The sequence below is a fragment of the Pyrgilauda ruficollis genome, unplaced genomic scaffold, assembly GCF_017590135.1.
Source record: "Pyrgilauda ruficollis isolate IOZ18807 unplaced genomic scaffold, ASM1759013v1 scaffold178, whole genome shotgun sequence".
Classification (NCBI taxonomy): Eukaryota; Metazoa; Chordata; class Aves; order Passeriformes; family Passeridae; genus Pyrgilauda; species Pyrgilauda ruficollis.
The window spans coordinates 200,684-223,360 of record NW_024516764.1 but is presented as its reverse complement, the minus strand read 5'-3'; the positions used below and the strand labels follow the sequence as shown (position 1 = coordinate 223,360).

Here is a 22,677-nt window from a genome sequence, read left to right as displayed (position 1 = left end):
ATATAGGTATCTTTGAACGGTGCCCCAGTGTATCAGATAAAATACAGGCTGTTCATTCAAAGAGACCTCAGTGCAGAAACCTGGTTTCTGGAGGTTTTCTGAAGCTGCAGCCCAGTGTGTCAGCTCTAGTATATTGCTAGCTCCTTATCAGAGGGGGTGGGGTTTTGTTTGCTGGTTTTTGCTTTATGATGAGGAGACAGAGTAAATAGGATATGAGAGATGTTTCCCAAAACTTCTACAGCAGTTACCTTTATGATAAGGAGTCACCAAAACCAAAGGGCCTGTCACTCCCAGGTCTACTATTAGTTTAACTGTTCTTTACTTGTAAGTGTGTGTTTTTCTACACCACTCAATGCACAAAGCAACACATTTTTTCCTAAGACACATATATTCTGTTCTCAGTGTAAACTATGTACTTTTGGAAAACAGATTAAAGTTCACTAACTAGACAGGTAAAGCAAAACCAATGTAGAGCATGTTGGTATAGACAGACTGCATATGGGGCAGAAAAGTTAAAAACTGTTCAAAAAGTGTGTGGACATGGCAGTGCTGAGTTAACAGTGAACTTAGACACCCTTTTCAACCTAATTGTTTAAAAGATTTTCTGATAATATCCAGCAAGAGGAGGATGCTTGTTGCTACTTACAGCACTCAATGGGGTTGGAGGCTACTTGCAAGGACAGGGTCCTGCCATTGGCCTGCGGGATATGAACCCTGAAGACCAGACGCACACGCGTGTTCTTACGACCGATGTCTGTCTCTCCCTTGCGCAGCTCGATGTCAGAGTTCCGGAGCTTTAATATCCCAGCACAGTCAATGCTATCCAAAAGGAAACACAGGGCAATTCAATTAATCTCAAGAAGACTTCAGGAAGACACGAGTGTGCAATATCTTATCTCTCTCTCTCCTGCATGCTCTTCTTAAAAAACTGTACCAGGCACAACCCAATGACCAGGCTGAACGCAGCAGACCTTGTTTAATACTTGCACTCCCCCAAGCAGCTGAGCTGGGGCTAACAGTAGCAGCAAGTAGTGGCTGCTGTAAAGCACACAAATTTAGGATGTTACCTCAGTTCCCAGAGGAAGAAAATCTAAAGGACCCTTATTCCCCAACACATCCTGTAAGGATTGTAGTTAAAGATAAACCAAAGCCCAAAGAAACAGCAAGACTAGGAAAATCAGTGGGATGCGTCAGCAGTGCAGAAACTGTTACTAACTTAGAATGCCAGACTACTTACAATTTTACTTGTTACAACTAATTTAGACAAAAATCTGACAAGATTTTCAATCTAGGGTGAAGTACTGAAATTCTTACTAATGAGCACACCTCTCCCTGAGGTCAATTCTACTGTCAATTTGTTTGTATTTCAATGAGTTGGAAATACTCCCAAGCTGAGCGCTGAGCTGAAGCTCTGCATGAAAAAAACTAAATTCAGAGTCCTCTCCCCACATTAGGGAACAACGTGCTTTTCATGGGATACAACTACTACAATTTCTGGCCTCACTCTCTTTTTTAGTTTTTTAACTTTGGTTTTTCTCCTGGATGAGTTTACGAGTCAGGATTTTGTCAAAGCATATTTCAACAGAAGAAGCTCCCAGAGCAAATGACATACAAACACATGCATTCAAAAACCCACAGCAAAAATACCTCTGCCTTGGCCATGACCACAAAGGCTACATGGCAATTTCTTCTGGGTACTGGTCTCTGGCATGCATTTTATCACATTGAGTATGCACAGTTAACTTTATTTTGCATTCAAAGAGTTTAATTCCCCCCTCCAGACCTTTGAAGATCCTCTTCTGAAGCAAACTGCAAATAAGCACTATGGCAGCATGGTTTTGATCTGCATTTTTTCTCCAGTATGGATTTCAGAATTTAAAAAATGCCCTTGCTGATATGATGAAAGAAATTAATGCAAGTATTAAAGATTTCCAACAATGCTTATTAGCAGGTGAAGCCGTAATAATTATTTAAGAATTATATAAGAATTCTTATACTCTGTATAAGAATACAGAGTATTTGTACCCATGTCAAAATTCTCTGCAAAGATCCGTAAGGTATGGAAGAAATGGTGCATTTCTCCACTTTGTATCTCTTACAGCAACACTTATAAATTGAATAATTATTGATGTACAATTCATACCTAAATGTTCAGAGAAGAAAAAGTATTTAAATTCAAACTTGTAAAGTCACGGACATTGAAATCTGAAGTCAATAGGAACAGCTAAATGTGCAAAAGTTTAAACGGGCAGATGAGCTCTGGTGTAGCACTGAATCAAGGCCTGAACACAAAGTGTGAGAAAAGTCCTTGGCTCCAAATTTCAATTCATTGGTAGTGTTACATGAGGTTTTAGACTACTGACATGTAAGGCCTATATATGCCAAAACATTGTTTGTGATTCTCGTGTGAGCTGTACCACAGTCTGGCACACATGCCACAAAAACATTCAGCTTGGCTCCCAAGCTGTGTAACTTACCTTTATTTTAGGGAGAAAGATGAATGAAATGGTAATAATGTTCCTAGACGGCCAAAAACATGATTCAAACTGGATAAATAAAGTGCCAGATAAGTACTGCGTGGGTATAAATTGGTGATATTTCCTTAACCCCAATGCAGCCCCACCAACTTATGATGGCAGCAAACAGGGCCAATAATTTTGAAGGCTTGTCATGACTTTTAACACAATGCACTGAGAGAGATTCTCAGGTCTTGAGTGATCACTCTAAGCCCAGCTGGCAATGCAGCTAAACATATTTTGGCTCTCCGATTTACATGAGGCACTCCAGGGCATGTTGTACATGACACTGCAAACCAGCTTCTAATAACCACTATGTGTGGAAGGACTTCAGGTGTCTGACAGCATTTTCCACTTTGTTAAGGCAAGGAAAACTGTATGAAAAACAAGGAGCGAAATTGTGATTTTCCCATGGTAATTGATTCGGTGATGGCCAGGATTTCTTGCTTGCTTTCTATCTTCCTATATATACACACACAAAGGTGCATGCATCTATATATAAATATTAATACATTTATATTTATACATACACTAAGTGCTGTACTTGCACACAAGCACACACAAATTCCTCCCAAGGCAGACACCTCGGATAATGGTTAGGACGATTTGAATGAAGCGGGGAGACAACTCAGATAGGGGGTAGGCTGATTTGAGGGAGAGGTACAGAGTGGACAGGATAAAGTAGTGTGGAAGGTCTCATGTATATCACTTACACAGAAGGCTATTTGAACCTTGACATACCGTCCTATAACAATGTTTGCAGATGTTTAATGGCCCTACAGGGCACTTAATTATCACCCAGATATCCTAAGACAACCATGCCTGTTTTTCTGCATAGCACTAAACTTAGCCCAGTTTAACAACTCAATCTGTAAATGGCATCCCCTTTGAATAAAGGTTCTCAGAGGTAACTCTTAGTTCTGGAAGATTTGCTTGTAAGCAAGTGCCATGAAAAATGCTGAGTTTTATTATGTGAGAAATGAGTGGTTCTATTCGTCTCAGAAAAACCACGAGGGTACTTGGAAATGCTCTCTAAGAGTTTCCTTTGACATCCAAAGATAAATTTTAATCAGCTCTGTTTCTTGTGCTAGTGCGTATAGGAGCAACAGGTGTCATATTTAGAAACTAAATGCAGGAGCTGAGGTAGGAGATATTTACAGCTCAGTAACCGAGATACTTATTTTAAATGGCAAATAAGCACATTGGCTGAAACTCTAGAATGAAAGCAAATCAGTTGTCATAAATATTTGTGCAGTTTGTTTTGCTGTTAAGCTGATTAGCAGCAATTTGTCTCAGCATAAGTTGTGAAAACCTACTATTACAGAGAGAAATGTAGGGAAATAAAAAAAAAAAAAAGACAGTGAAAGGAAAACTGTGTACAAAAAGAAAAAAACAAATCCCAAAGAAATTAAGTGAGTTGACCAAGACAAAACTGCTAGGAGTCAGACATGATGCCTTGGTCTTACATTGCTTTCATGTTGTTCTCTGGAAGAAGTGGAATTTCCAGGACTTTGGTGTTGGAAAGTATTGTTTCATGGCTGGTGGTGGAAACGGTCTTGCCGGTGATCCGGTGAACCTGGTAGAAGGCATGGGGTCGCAGCAGGCGGTCGTCTGCAGTCCCGATGAACAGCTGCAGCGTGAGCGGCTCGCTTTCTAAGTAACCATGGAGCTGGCAAGAGAACAGAAAACGCCCACTGAGCACCACGCACATAAACTGCTAGGAATCAATTAAAGTTTTATAAGCAGGAGAGCCTAATTCAAGGAGAGAACTTGTGACAGGTGCTATGCGTTAAGGTTCCCCCTTCCATTTTTCCTGTAATGTAATATTGGTACAATAAAAAGGTACATTCACAAAATGTCTCATTATCCTAAAGGACCTGAGGCACTTTAGATGGGCTGAACTTTTGAGTATTCCTGCTACATCCACAGAAAACTTTGCATAAATCCTGCTGCAGTGTTCAGCAGAAAAACACAATGAACTTGATGTTCCTTCACAGTACTGAGGGATGCAAAACCAACAGATTTTGCAGATGGAAAGGACACAGCTCACCCATCCCCATCCTTCCTTGGACATCCCTCATGCAGTCTGCTGCTGTCTGCTGCTTGTGACCTCATTACCTGATTTTTATGCTGGTAAATACCTCCTGGATGCATGGAGACAGATCACATGTACATGATTAGCAGCTAACCATGTGTGTCAAATTCTTGTTATAATCACACAAAAATCTTATCGAAGCTCTTGGGCCTGGGTTGAACCTCATCCACATTACAGGGACTGCTCTGATGACAACATTTCTGCCACAGGATGCGGAGGGAGCAGACCCTGACCTCATCCACACCATCTCCTGTAGAAGCTACTCATGGTTCCCACTGCTTTGGAGTCCCCAGACAACGTCCCACTTGTGGCTGCCACCTGACATTGGGAAACGAGTTCCACAAAAGCAGTCATCTTACAGGGGTTAGTGGTGAAGCTTTGTCCCAAGGGAAGGGAAGTAGAAACTATAGGAGAGAGGAATGTGGGCAAGGTGCACTGTCCCAGGAGATGCCCCATCCCAGAGCAAACCTGCTCACTTTGTTGTAGGTTTAGGTTCCACTGTGAATGGTTCACATGGGTTTGGGCATGCTCACCATCACTGAACATGGAAGCTCAAAACTTTCCATAATTTGGTAAGAAGCAACACTAGTTTTAAGGTAGATGCAAGTTCAAAGCTAAATAAAGCTGAAAGCAAGTGGTGAAACCCATGTATCAAATACTGCTTATATTTGTATTTTGTCTATTTTCACTCTCCTTAAATCTTACAAAGCAATTTCATGTTATCTCTCTAGCGTATTTTACCATCTGATAGCAGGAATGCTATTAAAAACAAAGATCTTGAATCACTTACTCCTTGAGGCTTGTGAAATTCTGGAGTCCCAAAGCCCTCCCTCCACTATCAAACATGGTGAGTGGCAACAGCAATTCATAGTGGCAAAGTTTCAGGTACCACAGTGAATGCTGCATGAGGAAGGGAGGACAATGAGCCTAGACATATCTTCCATAGCCAATCAGGCACACTGTAAATTTTTCACTCCACACTTTGGTCAGAAAAGCAAAGAGAAAAGAAGCATTTTTGTTTGATTTGGTGCAGCAATTTTTATATCCTTACCTAAGGCACATGAATGCTGGAAGGATGCAGGAATAGGAGGAGGAGAAGGCTCATTTCTAGCCTTTCTACACTGTTTTATCAGCTCTGCATTCCTGAGACATCATACGAAGGCAGCTGAGAGCCAGGGGGTTGTGACATTATATGATATGATATGATTGATATGAGGGTTCCATGCCAGAATTGTAAAATTGGAAACACATTAGTAGCAGTTTGAAAATCTGCACTATCAGCAAAACAACAGAGAGAGAAAAGCAGAGCCATGCCTGTACGCTGCCTTCATGGGATGTGAACCTCGTGTGAACCTCCCTCCAGCTTCACATGGAACACCCACTCCTATAGCCCCTGACACACACATCAGCACTATGCTGCAAAAAGAGGGATTCCCGGCTTTCTCCCCCAGAGACAGACATGCAGCTTGAGCTGCAGGTGGGTGATCACAGGTGTGCTCCTGGTACAGTCAGTGGCCACAGGGAAGCCACTGTCCTACTCATCACCACCCTGTTCCCCTCCCATGACAGCCTGGCTGCTCATTAATTCCAATAGTGTGTGTGTGAGCAGGGCTGGTGGAGTGACCTGGATTTGTCCCAAGCTGATCTTCCCTGCCTCACCACTTCCAGAGCCTCAGCAGCAAAGCTTAGGTAAGGAAGGAGACACAAGGTATCCCAGGGTATTTTTGGTGAAGACCAGCACGTGGGTTTGCAGGGGGAAAAGTAAGACAGTGTGACATGCCAGGCAAATAAATTTCTGTGCATTGCCAGCGGTCACTTCTCCAAGTCGTCATGGAGGATACTTTTTATGGAGAGTGTAAAATTAAAACAAACACATATTGAGTTACAAGGACGCTTAAAATGTAAAAATAGACTAGCGAGTAACTCAAACCTCAATTCAGCAAAAGCAAAATCGCACACCAAGGTACCCATATGTTCTACTGAATACAGGCAAAGAGGACCAAAAATGTTGGTCTTGCACTGGGTTCTGCTATTTCAGGCTTTATCTTTAAATCTGAACTTGCCTGCTGCTATAGTTTGTAATCTACTGCTGAGCCTCAGCTTGCGCTTTTCCCACAGGTTTCCTACCAGGAGGCAATCAAACACCCATAGTCCTCAGCTTTGCACACCTGCCTTCCCATGAAAAGTGTTCACATGCTGGAAAATAAACAATGAGATCTCAGTTGCATGTTTTGCATTGTTTTTTAAGGTTTGTAATCATCAAGCTAAATTTATGTTTGCTTTTTTAAAAGGCCCTGTCCTAGAGCAGAGCCATACTTTTTTTTTGGATCCATTACCCAAAGTCACTTATACTTTTTTTTTGATCCATTACCCAAAGTCACTTACTCCCTGACTTAGAAAGTGCTAGAAACATCCAGAAAGACTCATGTAATTGCTATATGCTAGATTTTTCTCTCCACAAAATAAGAAAAAATTCACGGTCACATCACTGTAAGTTTTATGTCGTATTCTGTGTTAGGAAACATCTGATCTCTAATTTGTATTTCCTTTTGAGCTTTACCCATTGCATCACATTATTTACTTTTATATTGTGTCACATAATTGTGTATGCCAACAGAAGCAACAAAAGAAAGCGATGCAAGGATTAACATTTAAAGGGGCACATACCGTGAATGACTTATTTTACACCATGCACCCAGTGCATTATTTCCGTGACAGACAGTGCTGAGCCTCGGGAGTTTTCAGCATGCTGCAGATGTCTGGTGAATGGGCAAGATCCTGCTTACTGCCAGCTGAGTGCAATAAGAATATTCCACAGTTCCCTCAAAACAAGGGAGACAGGTTCAACAGTGAGGAGCAGTGGCAGTAAAAGCACATTTGTGGGACTTTAGGCTGTTAGGTTTGCCAGCAGTCAAAGGGAATATCAAACACGATCAATGTAAAATGGGATGGGAAAAAGGGTGACTGAGCATTTTTCTTGGTGAGGAAAGATCTCACATGTTCATATTCATGCATATTTTCCACGTATGCTCTGGGGTACTGTACTAAGTGGAAGAGCGATTCAGTTTCCTGGCGTGCAACATGGGATGCATGCGTCAGACACCCTATTTTTATCTTTTTCTCTGTGTAACACAGTCCAACGCTCTTAATAACTCAGTGGTTGAGTATGGATGACAAAGGTGCTCTCAGCTACAGCATTCATAATAAAGGACATGTCTTTCCTAACAAGCATGCTTTCCTTGGCAATATGTAGATCCAAGTGGAAAGAGGTGTACTTTCCCCTGCTGTGAAACTGTAAAAATAATTAGCTGCAAAAAAGGACCAGGATCACAATGTTTCTGAATGAGTTTCCCTTCCCAAATAAAGGCAGTGATACAGCAGTCACCTGGTTCGGTACAAAGGAGAGATGCAGGAAAGACTTAAATATGCAGATAAGAACTGTGTGGCCAAGTGTTTGGTTTTGAAATGAAAGTAGGTCATATTCTCTTGTTCTGACCAAACATTGACTACTCTGCTCTTTTCCTCTTTGAGCAACACTGTTAAAAATACTTGAACTAATCTCAAATGACATTTTCATTTTTATTGTCTGAAGCTGCTAAGATCAAAATCAGATTTAATTGCAGGCCTATTACACACTCCTCTAATTCTACCAAAAGTGATGCAGTCACTGGTAATTAACACCAGAACAGGACTGATCACAGCTAAGCTCTTCGTCACCTTACATCGTCTTATGCAAGAGCAAGGGAAAAGGCTGCACGGGCTGAGCCACAGCATCAAGCCTTCCCTGGGATTCCTACACCTCTCCGTCATCACTTTCCCAGCACTATCTCCCACCAACATGTCTCGATTCTCACCAGTAGGCTGCTGCTCATCTCAGTGCAGGGTGCCAAAGCAAACCCCAGCCTTTACCCAGGGAGATGCACTGGGGCTGGATGTTCTCATGTGTCCAGATGCCATGGCACTGAACATCAGGAATCTTCCTCCGGTGGCCACTGAAATGTGAGGGAAACAGGGCTGTCACCCCTCACAGCCATGAGCAAGGTACTATCTGATTCAGTCCTACAGCTATGATGACCTCCGGTTCATCACGGACGTGAGCATAGTGATGTGCCTGGATTCCAGATGTGCTCCTGGTACACATCTATTAAATCTGCCAGTTGGAGTTGAACAGACTTGGAAAATGATGAGCAGAAGGAGATGAGGTGTTTCGAACATAAGCACTAGGAAAAAAAAAAAAAAAAAGGCAAGACTTTCCCAGACCTTCCTCCAGTTACTAAATTTTGAGGAAATTTTGCAAACGCCACATCCAATAACTCAAACACTATTTCAGTTTCAGTGGTTATTCTACAGTCAGTGAGGAAAACTTCTATTATTTAAGCCACGGCATTTATTTTAAGAACCGCAGTTGAAATATTCTGCACGTTCCCTTTCCAAGTGCTTTATGCTTTTGGCATGCCCAAGCATCTGTTGAAATGCTCAGAAAGCTACCTGTCATAACAAGGAAGCCTCCGTCTGGAGAGGCTCCTGGAGGCCACCGAAAGAATAGTCCTGTTCTCACGGGACACACCAGCCAGATACACCCTCTGCACCACCCATGACATCAGTCAGGGACAAAGGGAGCTATCCTGTGTAATAGCTTACAAGTGTACTTACTGGGAGTTTGGGGAAAGGACTGCAAAAACCCTACAGTGGTGCATTCCTCCAGACCCGGACTCTTTTGCAAATGTATTAAATGAACATTGGGGTATAATTTAGGGCTTAGCCTGTCTCAATGCATTAAAGGCTGAGCTCCCACTAATAATAAAGCAGGGCATGACCAGGGACAGTATTCACTCAAAACCAGTCAGCAGCTGTGCTTGAGACTCTTGAGGACTGTAGGGGCTGCCTCCTTAATGATAATGATGTGCCACAGGGAACATCCATATCAGCACTACCTCTTGTATGTGTTTTTCTTGCCTGGCTTTTTATGTTTGGTATATAATAAAGACAACAATCCATTTTATGCCTCTAAAAATACTAAGAACAATAACTACTTATCTGACCACGTAACTGATGGCCACACTGCTTGCAGCAGGTACCACAGTGCTCATGGTCAGCAATGCCTTACACATCCATCTGTCCCATTTGCATTCCCAGAACTGTTCAAGGAATACCCGAGTCAGTCTGGTGAGAATCATCAGGGAAACTAACAACCCAGTCCGTTAGGGGTTGTAAGGGGGCTTCTTTCCCTTTTATCCCCATCAATGTTTTGGAAAGCAATTGCAATGCTTTCAAAAAAGGTTGAACAGAATAAAATCTATAAAATAGGGATATTTTAACAAGACAAGTGCTGCTTGTCTCTTTAAGCTAGAGCTTTGGAGCTATACACTAAATAGCTTCATTGCTTTTCAAGCAGCAGGTATTTTTTTTTCCAGGAACTGCACATGATGAATGAGAAAATGAAACCAATTGTCATGTTTTAAAAGTGCACCTAATATACAGCCTCAATAAAATACCATCAGTGAGTGCTCAGTGTCCTGGTTTTTTAAAATCAAATCAAAGATCCACTAAGAATCTACTTAGTGGATCTACTAAGAAAGTGCACAAGCATTCTGGGTATTGATTCCAGCAGTTAGCACTGAGCACGAATAAAAAGAGTGTTGTGAATCTGATTTTCAAGAAAAAGAATTTACTTTCAGCTCCCACACAGAAGCACTGGAAGACGTAAGCCACTGCACCATGGGTTTGAATGGCAGGAGGGAAAAGCTGATCTTGCGGGCAGTGACTGTCATGTGAAGCGCAGGCACAGGGCGTGAGGTCAGGAGACCAGGGCATCTATTCTGGTGTGCACTGCAGAGATCCTGCCCGGCCTCTGCCTGGGCAGCCAGTGAGCTGCCCTGCCACCATGCCCCCACATGAAAATGCCCAGAAACCTGCCACTCAAGGAACCTGCCACTGGGAGCCAGCAACCTATACCTCTGGGAAAAAGAGTAAGGAAAAGACTGCCCCATTCGTTGCAAAATTCTCTAATACCTATTCTGATCTGGTTTGGCCCTTATCTCTTTTGCTGGGGGAGGCGTGAGAAAAAACCACACCTCAGATGCCCTGAGGCAGGGGACTGGGACTGTAGCGGCTCTCTTCTCAAGTTCATCTCCCAAATCCCAGGTGCCATTGGATCTAGTTTATAGAACTCCCCTCAACCCCTCTACTCCAGAGGGAAGTTGGGCAGTCCTCCTGCAGATCAGGGGTGCATGCTGAAGAGCAGCAGCAGGGCACAAGCAGGCAGCTGCACCCTGAGCTGCCAAGCACCAGCCAGGCAGGGGCTGGCAGCCTGTACTCTGGGGATTCAGGTCCCCACAGGACAAGGAGCAAGCAGCCCTGGCAGTGTCAACGAGGCAGACAGGCAGCTTTGACAGAGCACCAGCAAACCACTGAGGCATGTGTCTTGCTCCGCATGTTGCAGAACCCCTGTCTCTATGCAGCTGTTTCTCTCCACCTTCCAGCTCACACTCTGCAGGTGTACACGTTTCAGTCACTGCCATACCACCCGTGTGCCCCTTGCTCTTTCCAGATGTCTAGACGCCCGCTGAGTGAGGCACATCATCCTGACCAGGAAAATCCTCCCTTTGCCAGCAGCCAGGCAAGCAAGAAGGGGTGCCGGGTTTTGGATGACATGCACAGCTCAGCTCTTGACTTTTTCGGTGACTATTCAGATGCTAAACTTGGTCTGCTTGGACGCTCCTGTGAGAGGACCAGCCAAAAAAAGGGGAGCATCTTATTCAAAACAGCAGAGCAGACAGACTTCAGAATGAAAAAATGAAATACAGTAAAACAGAACAACCCCTCAAAAAACAACCAGACAAACAATAAAACACTTCCTTAGGAGCTGAGATGACCCTCTGGTTGTGACAGATTTTGCTGTACTGCAGTTAAACAAAAAAAGAGAATAAATTATGCTCTGTGCAATAAAACATGTTACTGCCCCATAGTCTTTCACTTACTTAATACAAAATTGTAACAGGAATTCCTACAGATTTTTGTGCTACTTTCAGGACTTATTTTTTTCTTTCTGAAAGTGATTTTCCTTGGATTTACTCAAACTCTGTTTTAGGATCCAAATGCAGTCAGAGCTGGTCCACAAATAAAAATACGATGGCTTGCTCCTGCAAGGGGCCAACCCTGGGCCAACGACTAGAGCTGGATGGGAGAGCAGTGAATGGAAACAGCAGGAGTGTGTTTTATGTGGCATTTTCTAGTGCTGCCACTTGGACCTTAACTCAACAGAGCAGCAAAAGAGCAGCTGTTCACATCATGATGAATAAAGATCTATATAAAATTCCAGCTGCAAATACACTGAGGAATTATTAATCTTAATGTAGTAGAGATGCTGTACACTCAGTCACTGGCTCACAAGTAATTTCAGTCTCTATCCAGGGAAAAACAGCCTTCGTGGCTGCTGGCTCTCAGCACAGCCATGAAATCTCCTTGTCTAAACAGCTGCGAGACGCTGCTCCCTATTTCTAGGAAGGATTTTCCTCCTAAAAAATGCACGTACCTAAAAATCAACCCATGTCACACTCCTCCTAAAATTGTTAGACTCACAAGAGAGATGCCCATCAGAAAAAGAGTTACTAATTGAATGAATTTGTAAGTCCTGGGCACCTTATTGACTGGGACACCAAGAAATCATTACTGTTCTCATGACATCTTCTACCACAAGACCATAGAAATGTTCTTCTAATCCTTGCTACCTCATCACTCTCCAAGGATTATAAATCCAGGTCTGGGGGTAAGTCCAACACAACAGTGTCCTCCCTGAAACTACCCAACCCCTCACTCTAGAAACTCAGTAGAGTAGAAACTCTGTTGAATTTGTACTCAAAACATTTGCCTTCAGCATCCATCACGGCTTTCAGTTTGGACAGTCATACCCATGGCCATGCATGGGTTAAAAAACCAAAAATTATCACAAGTGCCCTATAGAAGGAATTTATTACACGTTCTTAGGCAGATACCCTGGACAAGCTCATACTTGTGAGCCTGCCTTTCACCACGCTGCTGACGCACCCCTCGCACCAGCACGCTCCCGTTTGTGGGAGCACAGGCTGGCCTGCGATCCTCGGGTGTGTGTCAGGTGCCGTCAGCACAATGTCCTTCAGCACTGCCCATCCCAGCCGTGCCATAGCGCCCCTGCCAGCATCCCTCAGTGACTCCTCCAATCCGAGACACACCCTCAATGCCACATTTTAACTCAGTGGCTCACGAGTGCTTCAGCAACTGCATCACTTTGAATTCTCCCCCTTGTGACTTTGAGGACAATGGGGCACCCATCTACTCACAAGAATTATCTGATTAAAGGCCAATGCTTTTGAGGTGCATGTCAAGATAAACACTGGCTCATATGGGACAGAGACAACACAGTTTCATGCATAAATCTTTTGGAGTTCAGAGACACCAGTGAGACAATATTAAACTAGAAATGGCTGCCTTTTTCCTCAATTTTAACTTCTCTCCAAATGACATTTATTTAAACTGCTACTGAAGACAAAAAGCTGGGGCTATGTTTAAAGGCTTTATCTCTGTAAATATTTGGAGAGCTATAAATACTGAGCCATATTCATAATACGAATATTGCACTTACTGTTCTGTTGCCATGAAAATTACTACAGATAGACTTCCAATTCTCAGTTTCTCTGATTTGCCAAGTACTTGTTCAAAAAGACAAAAAAATCTTATGTGAGACATTTTGCTATTTAATTAGCTAATGGAGTCAAAAGCCACAGCACAGAGCAGGAATTAAACACCCAAGGGTGGAGGCAGACAAAGCATGTAGTGCAGTAGCATGGTATACAGCTGTATGCCCCAAGTGAGACTTATTATAATCAGACAGTCCATGAATCAAGCCCTGACTGCTTTTTGTGTTTGGGGAAAGGAGGAAGCAGGAAGGGAGGCTGGCTGAAGGTCTGAAATAAACCTCCTCACTTCTTCTGAAAGTCACACGAATACTGATGGCTTCCAACTTTCACAGTACTCCTGTCCATTTTTTGCTGGTTTGGTTTTTTTTTGGTTTTTTTTTTTAATTTTTATGTAGGAATGAATTAAAAGAAGTAAAACTTTTCAAGGCATTTTATAAAAGTGCAAAGCAAGGATGTCTCAGATGAAGATGCAGTGAACTGGGCACAGAGTGATCGAGTCCCTACCGTCAGCACTGCCAGAGAGTTTTTGCTTTATCAGAGATCATGATTTGATTAGAGCAGAAAAAAAATCATAACAACTTTTTACATATTTCCAGACTTCTTTTTTTAATCAATCTGTGCTTCAGCCTCCTCACAAAACAAAGACAGCAACCACACTGCCAGGAGACCACTTCTGGTCCTACTCCACTTCCCCAAACCTCCTCTGATCCACCTAGTGCTACAGCTATGATTACGCTGCATTTTTATCTGAGAGCATGTCTTCCATGGAAAGCATCCAAAAGCATCAATAAAAATAGGTCAGGTATATCTTATAGTTTGGATTCAAGGTTTTGACCTTCAGAACAGTCTGATTAAACTATGAGAAATATAGAGAGATTGGATTCTACACTGTAAGTTGCTTGAAGGTGATGCCATTGGTTGAAGTCACTTCTTTCTTTAATGAAAAAAAATCCAAAAACCAAATGGATGGAATAGACAAGACTGACCAACCAGCATACCAAGAGGTGCTCTGCCACCAGTGCTACAATGAACTGAAAGGCTTGAGATCTCCAACTGCAAGTAAATAAAATAAGCATGAAAGATTTCTAAAACTTTCTCAACATACAGGGACTATTTTCTAAATAATCTAAATTATCTAATCATTCTAAATATTGTCACATTGAGTAACATTATTTAGCAACAGCTGTTGCACTAGAATTTCTGACTTGAATACTGACAGGCTAACACCACAACTCTGCTTAAAGCCAGTAAGACAGCCAAGTAAAATGCAGCAAATGTTAATAGTAGAACTTGTCAATAAAAGCCTTATAGAGTAGCTTATCTGCTGCTGCAAATGGGTGAGACCCTACTGCAGTCAGTGGAGCAGGATATCAGTACTGAGTGACTGGGAACTGAGGAGGATGGTGAGGGTAACAATATCTCCTTTGACGGGAGGTATGACGAGGAGGTGATGGTGCTCAGAATCTGTTTTTACACCCAAACCAAGACTGTGTCTCTATCAGCCTGCTGACTTCAAACATGAAGCTCCAGTATGAGTCAAGTTCCAAGCCAGAGATAGAAATGCCAAAGTCTAAAAAGGCACTGCTTCTCCCAGCCATATTCCAGCCTTGCCTGGGTATCCAGCCTAAGAAGTACATCTCAGTCTTGGCAAACCAGTAAGACCTTAAAGCCTGCTGAGCACAGTTAGAAACAATTGTACACAACACATCCAGTCAAAAGAAAAAGGGAAAAGCCAGATGATTCATGCCACCTTACTTTTACATGTACAGGCTGGACAACAACAGGGTCTAGTCACCTTGGCTGCCATCACAGCCAGCAAAACAAGACAGGCACTCTGAAGGTGTGATTCACCCAAGCAGCTTCAGATGTTCACATCAGAATAAAATTAATAGCTCACTAAACTCTATACTGAAAAGCCTTCCCCTGATTACAGAGAGAAACCAAGGCAATTAGCTCAGCAGCAGACATGTAACAAACCCTAAAATGTGGACTTGCCCCTGTCACTTGCCCAGGCCACAGTTCAAAGCATGAGTGTCCCATAGTCCCGGAGCAGTGCTGTGAGGCACACAAGCTTTATGCTAAGAGACATGGAGCAGATCTCTTGGGAAAAGGTCCCCGCAGAGGCAGAGCCCAGTACAGACACAACACTCTGCAGCAACTTCACCAGCAGGCATTTAATTTTGGGAAGCCACCCACAGCTTTCCACAGCAGAGGTACAAGACCACCCCCTCGGACAGTGGTACCTTGCAGCCCTGTCCCCTCCCAGAGGGAAAGATCAAAGCCAGCTCCACCACAGCTTAAATTCAGTGCTTTGGCTTTTCCCCCCTGACTTTAGAAGCCTGCTTTAGCCTGGTCCTGGGGTCAGCCTCAGCACAGGCTGGGCACAGGGTGGTCATGGCCAGAAGGCAGACCAGCTCTCTCTGCAGCCTCCCTCCCTGTGCCTGGGATGGGACAACTCACCCCTCCCTCGCTGCTTTCCTCAGAAGGGTGTCACAAAGCAGCAGCTCATTTCCCTGCAAAGACTGCAGCAACCCCCCTAGTCCCAACAGTGCTCCCGACCTCTATCCTGGAGCACACAGGAAGTTCTGGAGCACCACCATGTACAGTTTCAATGGCCTTGCTGTTGCCATTCTTCCAAAATTGGGTGGCATGCTTAAATCATAATAAAAATAGAATCCTGAGCCCTATACCTGCTAATGACCACTTCTTACATTCAATTCAAATGTGTATTACACACCTTTTTCCACTACAAAAAGGGAAAAGAGAATTTCATAATAATTGGAGAGCCCAAGCGCCAAATTTCAAAATTTTTTTCTCTGCTTTTTAACATCTGCTATTACAGAGAGGCTTCCAGATTAACACTGCCCTGTGATTAGAGCAACTACCCCTGTAAAATCTATTTGAGCTAAGAGTTTCAGGGATTTCATTTAGGACAGCAAAACTATTGCCCAGCTAAAACCATTGCCCAGCTAAACTATTTTCACTGCACTGTCTTCTTCTTTGCAAAACCTCTTCAACCTGCTTCCATCTCAGCTGGGGCTCTTGCAGCCAGCTGTGGGGCTGTGCCAGTTCACATATTTTAAGGTTTTCCTGAAAACTGTGAGGGATTAGGAAAATGAGGCTTTGATGTATTCAGGACATGTACTTGAGATTACTTGTGTACCTAGATGCTAGCACATTGCCTGCAAGTTGTGGTCTAAATTTGTTTGTCCCTGGAAACTCAAGTTTGCAGCTGTGGGTGGAGTTTGTGTACAAGTCTACAACTGTATGCCAGTTTGTGGTCAAGAACGCTCTATAATCCATATTCAGTATTAAAATTTGAGTCTATATTGAAGAATATTATATCATTGCAGAGTAAGAGCTACAGCACATAAGGCCCACATAATGAAAACAATATCACTGCAAAACGTGGTTGAAAATTAATTTGAAACCCATTTAGAAAATTATTTCAGGATTATTAAGGAATTTATTAAAAAATACCATCTAGAATTCTTTCTTTTTGTAACTGCATAGTCAGAACAATTTTATGAGTTCCTGCACCTACGGGAGAGATTTGCATATTTTCTGCAGCTTTTAAAAAATTCTGATATGACAGATACTATCTAAATATTCTTGTATATATAAACAAGACTGATCCATGCTGCACTGTGTTACAACCAGACTAAGTACTCTTCACTGAAGAGGAGGTGTTACAAGATGTTAATATGGAGTGCTGCAAGAGAAGGCAGGATTTTTTGGGGGTTTTGTCTTTTTTTCAACAAGGAATATCTTCTGTGGACTTCTCCAAGATGAAAAACCAAACTGACCCATACCAGTTACGCTTCTCCAGCACTTCACAACCTTTAGACACACTATTCCTGTTCAAATCAGTAAGAGTTTTACAGCTAAATCTACCCCTTCATGCTTTGCCAATTTTCTCTGGTGATTTTGTCCTAGAAATGCAGACACTTGGTACATATATACAAGTGGGACTATATTAAAACCCACAGCAGGTAGAAATAATACAGCCCTGGGAAGTTTTGTTTTTGACTCTCCTCATAATCAAAGCTATGCACAAAGCACAATGAGGCACAGTAAATAAAGACATTTCACACAGACAAGCACGAAAATCTTCCAAAACAAAGAAAATTAAATTATCTTTCAACTAAAGAACACACTGCAATGAAAGACTAAATGAGCAGTTCTAATTAAAACCATGCTGTGAATCTCCTACTTTCCACCACCACAAAAAAATCAGCTAGTATTTGTGCATGTACAGCCACTCTCCAAAACCAGTCAAGCAGCTTTCCATCCAAACAATGCAAGACACGGCAACTCAGAGCTACAAAACATATTGAAATTATTTCCATAGCAATCATAACAACGAGACATAAGGCCAGGATATGCAGTGAGGGGGGCTAGCAGCAGGAGCTCAGCCCCTCACCGGCCCCGGTGCTTCCTGCTGTCCCCAGCACACTGCTGGGAGCACCCGTGCAGCATCCATCCCCTTGCCCCACATCCATCCCCTTGCCCCGTAGCTGCATCCAGTGTCCTGCTGCCCTGTGCATCGGTGCTCGCCTTGGCAATGGTCGGTCTCACCAAAACAGGCACTCGTATCCCTTCTCTGCCCGTGCTCAGGAGCAGAGCGTTACATCCCGGCGGGCGCATGCAGGAGAGCCAGGGAGCTGCTAGTCCTAGCCGCCAGTGAGCACAAGCAGCACTGTGCAAGCCCTGTTCGAGCTTCCTTATCCTGACATGTCGCAACCACCTCAGGCTCAGGTGTCTCAGCTCGCAGCGCTAAACCAAGCAGCTGCCTCAGGTGAAAATGCTAAGAGGGGGATGGAAAGTCGGGACTAACCCTCTATGCGTTAGCTGCACCGGGGCTTCATGCACAGCTCATCTCTGAACAGCTCTCCAGAAACGACACATGATCTCTCTCCCACCCCGCTCCCTTCTAGCTATTTATCTGTTTGTGCAGTCACGATGTGCTGCGGGCTTCCCAGGCGAGCCACTGTCCTTCCGTGGGCAGAGAGCCGAGGGGGCAGGAATGTGCGGCTTATTGAGCACAGCAAGCGTGGGTATCCATGGCCTGTGCAGAACATGCATGCTGATACTGCTGTTTTCATGCTGGCACAGGGACAACAAGCAGTTAAATAGAGTAGACTTCACTGAACAGTCTAAATTGCAGACTTAGATGACAGGAAGAAAGGTACAGTTTGCCCAAAGACAGAGGAAAGTAATGGGAAGATTTTGCACAGTGATGAAGAGCTTGGCTCCAGTATCATCACACCTGACTTGCTATCAAGACATCCAGTATAAGCTTCAGAGACTTCATGGCCATTAGATGTGGACAGGCACAATCGTGGCAGAAAAAAACAAGGGGCAGTCATCCTGAGGGTTCCCAAAACCACAGAGACTGAAGACAGAGAAAAAGGAGGATCCAGTTAGTAGCATTCACCCAAAAACTATCAAAAGGAAGTAGCAATATACAGGGAATCTGCAACTGATGCCCAAAAATCATCCGATTTTTAAGAGGGAAAACCTAGTAGGTCTCCTGAAAGGCAGCAAAGAGGCCTGCAAGAACAGAATGCAGCTACTGCAACTTGCTCCCCTTTACCATGCTATTTTTGGGCAGTTCGCAGCCCCACACTCTCACACCTGACACCTAATCTCTTTCAACACCTGTGGCAAGGCAGCAAAAATGTCTTACTCCAGATTTTGCAGCTGAGTAACCTGAATGGCAATACATTGCACAATTAACTGCCAGTTAATCAATGTATTCTTGATTGATAAAAAGCTTAAGTACATATTCAACATTTAATCCGACTTTATGAAAGTTTAAGGGTGTATTTAAGTACTTGGTTTCACTGTAACAGATCACTTTGCTCCACCTCTCAAACATTTATTCCCCCTCTCATGACATGGAACTGGACCAGCAGTATTTCTAAATGAGCAGGATTGCAAGTGGCAAGGAAGCTGTTCTCTTTCTCGGGAGGACTGTGGGTTTTCACCAGGATTCACCTTTGGCTGTAACACCACATTATCACTGTAACTCCCCAAAATGTACCCAAACTGTGTCTGCAAGCACTGTTTACTGCATTTGAAACCTAGGCAGCAGACTTTTAAATCCCAGTGTGCATAACGTCTGCATGCAAACCAAAAGCAGGAGTTCCTCTGCTTTATTGGGTATTGAAACATTAAAAACAGGTGTTTAAAAAGTGCATTACAAATCTGTCTGCAACCTGTATTATTTTTACCATGTGTAAGTAAACTGATCACTAGCATGTTTCAACTGTTTCATTGAAAATATGCAACTCCCGCTAAATTATTTCTTAAAAATGTGGAGGGAGGAGAAAGTTTATTTGATTTCACTGCACTGACAGCATGCAATAAATTTTATTTCCGTGTATGTATACAGCAGATGCTGTAATGGATCATCTCCCTTTCATGGTATGTATCAAAGTAGATCTCAAGCTATTCTTCACAAGGAAAGAAATTATAAACCCCTGCTCATAAAGGAAGATGCAACGTACTTTGAGAGAGCAAATGAGTAATTGGACACCATATTTACCACTGATTCAGCCTGTTACTTGAAATAATGACTAATTAAAATGGAAAATCTATATTATAACCATATATACTGATAGTCTAGGTCACAAGTGTGTTACCGATGTAATTTTTTACTCTTCTTACATATAAAAATTAGAAAGTATAAAACCAGAAATTCCATTGTAGTTAGTTTGGTGTGAAAGGGATCTGAAATATGAACTGGCCCCCAGTATATCTTGATACAGAATGCAGGCAATATAATTTTCATGATATATGTTTTATGTAATTTGGAGTACCAAGAAAAAAAAAATCGTGCCCTGAGATACTACTTTTAGGAACAGGGGACAGATGTCTAGTTCCCAAAGCAGACTTGTAAAAAATTAATTGCCTGCCTCATGCAGGTTAGCAGTATTTGGCAGGTAGGTTAGCTCAGCTCATAATGAAGCATCTGGCTTCTGGTAAAGCTGCGTTTTAATTTTAACTGTGTTTCATTTCAGATTTCGGGTACATGTTAACGTGCAATAATCTGGCAAGTCTGGAGCAGATTTGCTGATTGGTAACTTTGGTGTAGGTCTTCTCAACTACAATCAAAACTACATCAAGTGACAACTGTGGTTCATGCCCAAACCACAGCCTCACATATCACCTGAACCTCCATGAAAAGCTATTTTAAATCCACTTGTCAACACCTCATCCATCCAATCTTATTTTCTCAAAAATGGCTAAACTAAGAGTCAGCAAAGCCCTAAGCATGTGCTTAAATTAAGCAGACTAAGCTGTCTGACTTCAAGAGTGCCCCAATATGGCTTTGAATGCAATTTGGTTTGAATTTGGGGTTTTGTTATTTTTTTTTTTTATTTGAGGTCTGCAAGCAAAATATCTACCCAGGTTGTATTTTTCCTTAGAAAACTGGGTAGCCATTTCTAGCACTACTGGTAGTCTCTGCCTTCTGATTCTGTGACAGCACAGAGACATGGCATCTGCAACTTTTAGCAGAAGTGATGCAATGCTAAGCACAGGACAAAAAGGATGGAATGGGCAAGAAAAGGTATCACAATCTGACAGTCAAGGATGAGTCCTGATTCCTCCCTGAAAAGTAGTAATACCCATTTTTACGCTTCCAAAATTATAATGAATTGCCCTGTTAGACCACACGCAGAAAAAACCCTCTGTCCACAATGAAAACAGTTCACTGAGTTAAAAAGGATGCAGCACAAGGCCTGAGGAAAAGTAAATCAGAGAGGAATCAGAGAGGACTACTACACTTATGTTCTGCCTTTCTTGACCTTGCAGAGACTTCTCTCACACTGGCTGTAGACACTCGGGGTGCATGTGCTGCTGGTTACCAAAACCAGACTGACAAGGGAAGCAGAAAGGATAGCTCTGTGAGCAGTGCTGGAGGTAAAGATGATTCCTCTGCTTTCCCTCTAATCTAGAAGGTCTTTGCCGTATCAACCGCCCCCAGAGGCCAGCTAGAAGATAGCCCACACAGTGGCTGCAATGCCACTGACTCCCTCATTGCAAAGAAGAAGACAGAAAGGAAACCAGGAGAGGCCAATGAAAAGGACAATTGGCACCTGATGTCATCACCCCCTTTCCCAAGGGAATGGAGACAGCACCAGCAGAGGAAGGTGAAGGCTTTCCATCCTCTCGTCCCTCAAGGCCACAACCAACTTCTGCTTTGCCTGCAGCCACTGAGTCCAAACTGAAGGCAAACCTAGGGATGAAGCCTTCAGGCTGGAAAGCCAGATTGAACATCTCATCATCCTAACAGCTGAGATATGTACTGCGGTGTCCATCATGCTGAGCGTGGGCGAGGTGTCATTTTTAACAGAGAGCAGAGTGCATCCCCCAAGCACTGGCTGATGGAAACTTCATTTTTCATTTGTAAAGGGCCGTTGCACCAAACAGCAGAGGCCTGTCCCCAGGATGGCTCATAAATCAGAACTGAAGTTGCATTTTCAGGGTCATGAAATCTTCTCCAGCTGACAGCTGCACACTTTCCAGGATGACTCCCTTCTGGACTTAACCCTCCTCAAGGGAGGCCACAAGCTAGTGATACAGCTGTGCTTGTGGAGTACTCCGTGGGACCAACTTCATGTGAACCCTAAAAATTAGAAACTTTCTCCTTTCCAAAATACGCTCTCCTAATAAAAAAAACACCCAACAACTGTGATGAAAAGCTTTCAATGGGCATTCTTCCATTTGCTGGATTTAGAGAAGCAATAGCAGCCTTAAAACATCTGCCAAATCATTCTACTTTTCAGTTTTGATTATCTGTCTGCTAGTTTGAGGTTTTGCTTTAACTATACAGATGCAAGAAGTGAGAAAGCTATTTAGCTGAGATTTACTCTTAAGAAGTACCGGCTGTCTAAAACAAGGCTATAAAGTGCAGGTTCCCTGTCTGGTTTGTTGTGTGATTGTATGGCTTTGCGCTATTAATTGCAACCTGGCTAACAGGTGCTTGCCAATGTCTTATATGCCCACCATAAGGAAGGATTATATTTCTATCTGAACAAAAGGGTGATGCTGCCTTCTAAAAAGAAGCTAAGAGCAGCACAGAGAGGAAGTCCACTGTGGCATGATGAGTTGAATCACTGCTTACTAACAAGAATATGCCCTCTGCTCTGCCCTGATATACTCAGAGAGAGAAGGGGGAAACAGCTAACACTATTTTTTCTACATCCTCTCCTCTTACTCAGGTGTCAGATGGCCATGAGCTGGACCCACAAGGGACTATTTTTTCTTTCTAATTCCCTTGACTCACTCAGCAATGGTGGCAGTTCTGTTGTTTAAAACAAACTTGCAGCAGTGGGGACCCCTACCAGGAAAAGCACTTATGAACACACTGCAGGTCCCATAT

At 43.0% G+C, this 22,677-nt stretch overlaps 1 protein-coding gene across 5 annotated transcripts in view; it reads right to left on the bottom strand.

Moving 5' to 3' along the window:
• Positions 1-22,677, bottom strand: part of NFATC1 (nuclear factor of activated T cells 1) — a 110,311-nt gene that overhangs the window by 62,909 nt on the left and 24,725 nt on the right. For all 5 annotated transcript variants that reach the window (XM_041464279.1, XM_041464281.1, XM_041464283.1 and 2 more), the window contains exons 4-5: positions 3,983-4,185; positions 647-819 (exon numbers count right to left, since the gene is read on the bottom strand). In XM_041464279.1, the coding sequence (XP_041320213.1) occupies positions 647-819; positions 3,983-4,185 (376 nt within the window). The remainder of the gene's footprint in view (positions 1-646; positions 820-3,982; positions 4,186-22,677) is intronic.